The following is a 9,242-nucleotide window of genomic DNA, read 5'->3' as shown; positions in this document are numbered from 1 at the left end:
ATTTTCATACTACTCAAATAATTTTCATGCTACAGAAATAGATAATACTCAAAATGGTGCCGACATTATGAACAAAACATTTCTAAATATCATGAAACATTTTATACTTTTATCTATTTTAAGAGGCATAACTCTGAACAATATGAAATGAATGAGATATTTTAGCTTTCACCAGTACAGTAGTCCGTCAGTGAAACTATCCTTTGTTCCTTTTGTTTTTAATTATGACTGTCTACTGTCAAAACACATGTATACAAACAACATATAGCTCATCTTTGTTTACTCAAATAGAATGAACTATATGTTGTCCTACACGTGACGAGTCGTGAATATACATAGGCGAAGGCGTAGGTGTAGGCGTATGCGTCGGCTTTGGCGTAGGCGTAGTGCTAAGCGTAGACGTACACGAAGACGTAACCGAATGAAGACGTAGACGTAGGTTTAGGCGTAAGCAACGAGGTAGCCGAAGTCCTTAGACGTAGATGTAAGCGTAAACGTTGTCGTAGACGTAGGCTTAGGCGTAGATGAACATGTAGACGGAAGCGTAGATGCAGGCTTAAATGTAGGCGAAGACGTAAGCATAGACGTAAACGGAGGCTTTACGTCACGTAAATGTAGATTTTAACGCTCTAACTTAAGTTTACTTGTTTCGTAGGTTTTACATACAAATAAAATAACTTCAGCTTTGTAATTTTTTAATCAATTTATATTACACTACATTTTGTACACATTATTTTCTGATGTCTATCAAACATTGTTCCAGTGATTTTATTGAATTTTATTTCATAGTCTGTAGTGTTTTATTACTCATTATCTTTTATTACTCGGACCACTTTGCAAAGTTCCCTTCTACATATAGATTACTCATTTCAACATGACACATTACATAAATTCTAATTACATTTACACTTTTAAATTTTCACACTTTTAAATAAAGTGACAAAAAACTGAACAAATTTACGAGTCTTCTAAACATTTTGTAGTAATCAGTGGATGTGTAAAAACTGAATATTAATCACACCATATTTTCTCTTGTGTTCTGTTTGTTTTTTCTCATACTGTAAGGCATCTGTGGCATGCCTTGTGGCTTCCTCGGGTTCTTGGTGGTTAAATTTATCTCTGACGTCACCAGCGAATCTAACGTCTAAAAAAACATTAAATAAGGGTAATCCAAAAGTTTCTAAATTGAAGAGAAACAGTTTGATAGAAAAATAATTATAAAAACTACAGATTAAATTAACATTAAAATCTGGCGCAATGACTTAAGTGATTAAGTCTGAGAAATCTAACTAAACTAGACGACTTTTTTAACCAATAAATCTCTGCAAGAATCAATGAATATTTAAAAATTTAATTAAAAATGTGTGATAAATATTAATATGACAATATATATTAAAAATGACAAACAAAAAAAATGGTGTATAAAGCCGCGTTCACATTTGCCTGACGTGTTGTGTCGTGATGCGTCAGAAAGGTATCGGTCTCATACAATTAATATGGTTGCGTGCACACTTCTCTGACGCAGTGTGTCGTGATGGCTTGTGTCGTGTCGCGTCAGTAGCGATCCCGGTCCGCGTCAGTTGGGTGAGGTGCGGGGGACGGCGCAGCGACACGACACAGCGGGTCGGACTAGTGTGCACGCGCACGTGTCGTGTTGTGACGCGTCAGAAGGTATGGACGACGAGCTGATCGAGTACGTACGACAATATAAAGCGATTTATGATACAAAATGTAAACAATATAAGGATCAATCTATTAAAACTAAACTATCTTTTTGTATTTACTGGATGTATCCAATATCTTCTTCTCTGTTTTTGTTTTATTAGAAGTGTTGCCAGTGCCAATAACTGCATATCTTCTTCATAATCTGAATCCGAATCGGATGATTCATGAAAAAACATTGCGAATGTGTAAACTCTCCGAGAGCTATAACGGAACTGATTAAAAATGCGTCATAACGCGTCACATAGATGTGAACAGTAGCCATCACGACAGAAAGCATCACGACACGACACGTCAGGCAAATGTGAATGCGGCTTAACTTTTTTTTACCTGACTATCTATAAGGTCTCTATCTCTAAGTGCCTTTTCAATATTTGCAAACTCCTTTTGTACATCTTTATTTTCCGTTTTCTCAACACAACTTCTCACCTTCGATATCTAAAACAATTCGTCAGTTATTTCAAATTTACAACAATCAAATAGTTATTTGTTCAATATTTTCTTACAGTTTCTTCAAAGAATGTATGTTTGTGATTTTGTTCTGGCAAATCTACATCCATTACAGCTCTCAAAATCGGCAAAGCGTCATCAACTCTTCCCATTTCTGCTAAAGCGATTGCCTGTAATTAAATAAATTATATTTGAATACTTGCTAAATTATGTAGCTTATTAATATATATTTTCATTAAAAAAACAATAAAAAAGATTCATGAAAACCAGACAATCAGGAGTGGAGTTGTGATGTAAAAAAAACATACAGACAAATTGAGAACCTCTTCTTTTTTGAAGTTGGTTAAAAAGTTACATGCAAAGTACCATTGATGAATTACCTTAATATTTCTAATAGTCACATAATGTGGTTTTTGCATTGATATACTCTCCAATGCGATATGTGGGGCTCCCTGATTTAATGCCAGCGCTATAAATATAAAACAAAGTAAACATAACAACACAACAATATAGATATTCCGTCTTATTTTATTTTATTTATTAGACGAAAAACTCTACTAAAACTAAATAACTAATGGATAATTAACTAGACTCATACAAAATCCCCCTATCATTTGTTACAATTACAATTTATTTTTAACATTATATCAATGTAAACACAGTTCAATCATCATCAGCATTTGTCTGCCCACTGCTGGACATAAATCTTCCCCAATTACATTAATACTTTGTAACAATTAAATGTATCATCAAAAATGTCCAAACCTGCAAATAATGTGGCAGCTCTTCTGACCGGCACAGTCCCAACACTTGTCATTTCTGTCCATATTTTTGTTGCATATTCCAAACTTTTTGGTGTATTCTACAATTACAATTTTAATATACAATCATAATTGACAACACAACACAAATGTTGTAATATAGCCAAAGTCAATCCAATAATCTATCTGAAATTTCTTTAGATTTACTATCTAAGGTTTCTTTGATAGAAATTGTTCATTAATTTAATTCCAGTGATGTCTTCATTGTAACATCTATTAAAACTTAGTTAAAGAATTAAGGGAATTAGTTTTAAAAACTTCACAACTGGTGCATATTTTACAATAAAAAAAAATCTATTGTTAAGGAGACTGATACATTTTTGTACTCAGAGTGAGTATAAAAATGTATACAAAGTAATTATACTAATCTTCAGATTGATTATTGGGTTAAGCTGTTACAGTGTGTTCTAAAATAAATAATTAATTATAATATTGTTACTTACTTGTTTATAACAGGCAGCTAAAACAAGTATCACAGGGTACTTAGGGAACTTCGTCATATTCAACTGTTTTTCTTGCACTTTTTCAAACACCCTGTACATCTCATCAAACATTTCATGGTTATACAGTAGGTCAAGTAATATCTGATATGAGACTAGTTGGTCATAGAAACCACTGTTTTCTGGATCTTCAAAGGACTGAAATTAAAAATTTAACAGTTAAAACTTTCATTATCACTGATTCTGGCAAATTCTTTTTCATAATTCTAAAAGATATGACAATACTGTTTCATATTGTATATAAACTCTCGGATCTATTCTGTATACTTTAGTCATACTCTTTGACATATTACCAAATCTCATAGATTAGCTCATATTGCAATTTATTAAACTAACAAAACCAGTACACAATAATCATAACATAAAAAACAATCAATAGAGATAACATGTTTAAGTGTTCAGCTAACCTTTAATGCTTCATTGGGCGCATCCAAGAAATGAAACATTCTCATCACTACTGGACCAAATATAAATGAACCAAACCTAAATTCTACATTTTGATTATTGAACCTGTAAACAATAAGAATAATGCACCAAATCAAGCCAATTGCCACAAACAATTTCATTCAATCTTTCTCTATATCTATTTGTGAGAGTGTACTTACTTTTTAATCATATTTAACACAAGATCCAAATCTGTTGGTTCAGCCATGTGAACCATATTTTTTAAATCTTCTGTAAATATCATATGTTTAGGTTCCGAAACAAAATCCCTCATTTTGGCCCTAAAGGTATCAGTAAAATTAAAAAATTGATCCTTCACCCTTTTTCGAGATTGAAGATAACCATCAATGCCAAGTGCAGTTGGCGAATAGAGATTTAAAGCTGTAACAAATACATTACTTTTAAATAAGTTGAGTTATTAGTGTTTGATTTTTGCGGATTAAATTTGAAAAGCACTACTTTGTCTCTTACCTTTTGTAACATGTATTGATCTGCTATATAATAAGGAGCGAGAATTACAAAACGCTTTAATTGATTTTGCAAACATTGTCATTTTAAAATAGAAAATTATTATAAATTTTTTCACTAAACTGAACAGGTTTTAGGTTATGTTGAGTTTTGCTTTTTTCCTTTAAATTTGACAGTTAAGAATCATCAAACTCGTTTTCATTATGCCAAATGTTATGAGTGAATTAAAGGAAAAAATTAAGATTACGAGATAACAAGTCATTTCAGTTGATTGAAATGATTTGATCTTTAAGATTATTTTTTGTTTTTATCAAAGTGAACTGAATTTTTTCTCTGGGCGACAATGACAATTTAATATTGAAAAGAAATTTCAAGGCAGTATGGTCGAAAGGCTATAGCCTGCGCAATGGGCGGAAAAAAAAAGAAAGGAAATTGACAATTTGAGTTTGACAATTTAATATTGCTAAAATCATAATACGTTGTACAATACTATTCATTTAATAAATCTTTTATAAATACTAAATACATCAGTGTTATGTGTATATTAATCGTTGAAATTACAAATACTTGAACGAGATTTACAGGTTTTACCAAAAATATTCATCGAATACCGAGCAAAAATTTGTCGCAGACAAAAGATGCGTGTCTTGTCTGGGATAAATTTTAATTTTAATTCCAAATATAGGCCTATATTACTGACAATAAACACTATCTTTAATACAAAATTTGGTTTAATGTATAGAGTTTTAGAGTTTTAGGAAAAAGTAAAGTGAATCCAATTTTTTATACTATTTAAATGTAAGGTACATAAGACAAACACAGATTATAAGTTTTTATGGAAAAATGAATAAATCAATTTGGAATAAACTTAACTGTCTACTTACAGCTATGTCTTTGCTTATGTACTTTACAATGCAAAATGAATTTAAAACAGTGCTCATGTCATGAACATTGATACCTTTTAAAGTACAAAGATAAAACTGTTTCATCTAATTTTGCTACTTTACAATTTTTTGTTGACTTGTGCATGGACAACTTCTTGTTATATAACTTATACTAAAATTTGTACTTTAAAATTGTCATGACATGTGTACTGTTTGAATGTAAAGGAGTAAGTATTGTATCAATACTTCTTATTAAATTGTGGTGGCATTATACTATAAAAAAACTATTGTTAGTGTAAAACTATTTAAAACATCTAATATTCAAATAACATTCATTTTTTGTATAGATAACCATGGATGGGAAAGTAAAGTGAACAAAAGCGACCCAAGAATTTGAATCACTTCTGAAAACGTGATGTCACGTTCTGCATCAACATGAAATGATTAACATCTGAGTAATGTTGGAAAATACAGATGATAATTCACAGGGTGGACATGTAATCAATGACCTAGTTAACCTTGAATTTAACCGCAAATTGTGTTAAATTCATAACAGTTTTTTGTAATTTTTATTTGAATCATTAAGCTAAATACCATTCATTATAATTGATTTTTATGGATTTAACACAAGAAAAAGCTTACCACAATTTTACTATTACTTTTTTAGTATGTGGGTATAAACCTAATTTTGATTTGTTTGGTTACAGATAGGAAATTTGAACTAAAACATCCGATTACAAAAGTTTTTTAACATATACATATTGCTTATAGACCATGGCAGAATGTAATAGGACAAATTACAGAAAAAGCAATCATAAAAGTTCAAGAAGTGATAGGAAAATAGAAAGTGTTAGGGAACATGGAAAAAAAACAAAGGTAAAGCATACTGATTCAAGAACTCCACCTTTACCAATCATGGAAGACTTCAGTATGGAAGAATTGTTAAAAAAGAGAAAATTATTGTGTGCAAACTTAGAAAAATACAAAACATATTCTTATAATGAAACGAAAATGTTGAAAGATGCAAATGAAAGAAAACGAAAACATGTAAATGGAGATAAACAAGATAATAAAAGTAAAAAATATAATGCTGATGCTAAAACAATTAAAGAACCATCACCAGAATATAATCAAGAAGGCATACATATTTCTGAATCTGAAGATGAGGAATATATAATTGAGCAAAGGCGTAAACAACGCAAACAACTATTAGATCACTTAAATAATTCTCAAAATATAATCAATATAGAAGAAGACTCCAAAATTCAAAATACAAGCCAAGTTGATTGTGAAATAGAAAATAATGACACTGCAAACTCAATAAAAAGTACAGGGAAGGAAATAACAGATATGTTTTCAGAAAAAGATGAATTTCCTAAAAATAAAGACCCTGAAGTCATTATTCAAGATAATAATGATAAGAATGCTGAATTGGCTGATAATTGGGATGATGAGGAAGGGTATTATAAAGCAAGAGTCGGTGACTGCATTAACAATAACAGATATACAGTTAAGTCCATTCTAGGACAAGGTGTCTTTGCTAATGTTGTTCGTGCACAAGACCATACATTTAAAGGTAATGAAGTAGCTATAAAAATTATAAGAAACAATGAGCTTATGCAAAAAACAGGTTTAAAGGAAATGGCTATATTAAAAGAAATCAATGATAATGATCCAGATGATAAATACCATTGTGTAAAATTACTCAGAAACTTTATTCACAAAGGACATCTCTGCCTAGTATTAGAACCATTTTATATGGATATGCGATCTTTATTAAAAAAATATGGAAAACACAATGGAATTAGTCTAAAAGCTTTGATGATATATACAAGACAACTATTTTTGGCTTTAAAATTACTGTCCAAAATTGGTGTTATACACGCAGATATAAAACCAGATAACATATTAGTAAATGAAAATAAAAATGTTCTAAAATTATGCGATTTTGGATCAGCTGCCAAAGTCAATGAAAATGAACCAACACCCTATCTAGTTTCGAGATTTTATAGAGCTCCAGAAATTATTTTGGGTATTCCGTACAGCTATGGTATAGATATTTGGTCAACAGCATGTACGGTATATGAAATGGCAACAAATAATATCCTTTTTACTGGAGGATCCAACAATAAAATGTTGAAATGTTTCATGGACTTAAAGGGTAAAATTCCTAGCAAATTGTTAAGAAGAAGTAAATTTAAAGATCAACATTTCAATTATAAAAACAATTTTTTGCTCCGTAAAAAAGACAAGGTAACGGAGAGAGAAAAAGTTGTTGAAATGAATCACATAGTAATTTGCAGAGATCTGCAGCGTGATTTGAAGCAATATTTTAAAAAGCTAACATCAAGTGAAGAGAAAAAGGTGGTACAACTGAAAGATTTATTAGATAAAATGCTCATGTTAGATGACAAACAAAGATTATCTGTAACAGATGGTCTAAAACATTCTTTCATTCAAGTACAAATTTAAACTGTGAATAAAATAATGTTATATAAACTTTGTTTTCTTTGAAGTAAGACTATTTTTGATGTGAAACATCTATAGGATCACTTGTAAACCGAATTGTTGGCGTGGCGACGGGTCGCCACGCTATACATATGTATACATACATATATTATTTATTAGTATCATTATAATCATCATTATTATTATTATTCATTTAATTATAATATTTTATGCATATTACTTGTACACACACGATGTTTCACATCTGCCAGGCGTCCCATGACGGCTCACAAGTTTTTTTATGTATGGTGGGTATCTTAAATCTTACTAATATTATAAATACTTAGACAGATGGACGGATGTTTGTTAGAAGGTATCTCCAGAATGGCTAATCAGATCTTGATGAAATTTGGCACAGATATAAAGCACACTCTGGAAGAACATAATTTTTTTAATTCGAGGATAGCTTTTTATCGACATGTCAAGGGTTTAAAAAAACAAGCAGTTTCGGTAAAAGTATTTACTTTAATAGGTTCCTAAGACAAAATATAACAAAAATATACGCCACCAACCAAGTATCACTAAAAACAAACTACACATGAGTAAGTTACATCATGTGTAATAAGGTATCACAATAAAATAAGGAAAATTGACGTAGTCTTCAGCTATGACCATTGAGGATAAATTGACCTTGCTCATTAATACATACAAAATATTCAATGAAAAGCATTTTTTTTTTATCTTTCATACAAAGAAAAGACAAGTATATATTTATTAAATGTTTAAAGAATACAAACTAATTTGAATTATCGTCAAACAATTTTTGTTACACAATTATAGCATTCGTACTTTTTAGTGACTAAATTCCTTTAAGTTTTTTTGTCAAAGAATTGTCTGTCAGTTTCTTTTTAGTTCAAAAAATTGTTTGACAGAAACATTAAAGTTGATGTATTCGGGGTACCTTTAACAAAACTGATTGGGAGATAGTAAAATATTTTTACACATACAATTGTTGAAACTAAAAATATTTTAATTTATAATATCAAATTGCTTAAATTATTAAAAAATATAAGACTAGACATAATAAGCCCGGCTTATTTGAAAAAAATTGACGATAAAAAAAAATTATATAATCATTAATTTTTAATCTATAAAAAACAACCAAAATAAACGTAGACGTAACGTAGAGGTTGGCGGTAATTAATTCTGATGTTACAAGTATACAGTTTCACAAACCAACAAATTACTTTTTCTTTCTAAATTAGCTTAATGCTCTAGATCTTACTAATCTTTCAACCTACAGCCTCAACTATATCAATCCTCTACTCTTACAAGGTGTATCTTTTAATAATCGAATGATGAACAAAAAAGATAAAGAATACGCATTAAAAATACATCAGATCTGATATTTCTTAAAATATAAAATATTTATAAAACAACAACATAATTATAGGCAAATCATCACAGAATATAAATATTTCAACACAAATAAATGAAGTCAATAA

The 9,242-nt window shown here is 30.1% G+C and overlaps 2 protein-coding genes across 4 annotated transcripts; one reads left to right on the top strand and one right to left on the bottom strand.

The window, feature by feature from the left end:
* Positions 1-688: 688 nt before the first annotated feature.
* On the bottom strand, positions 689-4,536 carry LOC106716629 (pentatricopeptide repeat-containing protein 2, mitochondrial). The gene is made up of 9 exons (XM_014510182.2): positions 4,409-4,536; positions 4,099-4,318; positions 3,901-4,003; positions 3,437-3,631; positions 2,938-3,034; positions 2,553-2,641; positions 2,229-2,342; positions 2,053-2,160; positions 689-1,144 (listed from the first exon to the last, which is right to left on the bottom strand). Exons 1-9 carry the CDS (start codon positions 4,488-4,490, stop codon positions 1,016-1,018), a joined length of 1,137 nt encoding a protein of 378 aa, XP_014365668.2. The 5' UTR covers positions 4,491-4,536; the 3' UTR covers positions 689-1,015.
* Positions 4,537-4,879: 343 nt separating this feature from the next.
* On the top strand, positions 4,880-7,763 carry LOC106716503 (serine/threonine-protein kinase PRP4 homolog). 3 transcript variants are annotated; one of them, XM_045681512.1, is made up of 3 exons: positions 4,880-4,989; positions 5,637-5,786; positions 5,997-7,763. In XM_045681512.1, the coding sequence occupies exon 3, from the start codon at positions 6,064-6,066 to the stop codon at positions 7,759-7,761; it is 1,698 nt and encodes a 565-aa protein (XP_045537468.1). In that variant the 5' UTR covers positions 4,880-4,989; positions 5,637-5,786; positions 5,997-6,063; the 3' UTR covers positions 7,762-7,763. The 3 variants fall into 3 exon arrangements, with proteins under 3 accessions (XP_045537468.1, XP_045537469.1, XP_045537467.1); XM_045681513.1 differs by lacking the exon at positions 5,637-5,786; XM_045681511.1 differs by lacking the exon at positions 4,880-4,989 and having other exon boundaries at positions 5,468-5,786.
* Positions 7,764-9,242: the final 1,479 nt, after the last annotated feature.

Source organism: Papilio machaon, chromosome 16 (assembly GCF_912999745.1).
Source record: "Papilio machaon chromosome 16, ilPapMach1.1, whole genome shotgun sequence".
Taxonomy (NCBI): domain Eukaryota; kingdom Metazoa; phylum Arthropoda; class Insecta; order Lepidoptera; family Papilionidae; genus Papilio; species Papilio machaon.
The sequence above is the reverse complement of the archived record's forward strand: the minus strand, read 5'-3'. Positions and strand labels throughout refer to the sequence as shown.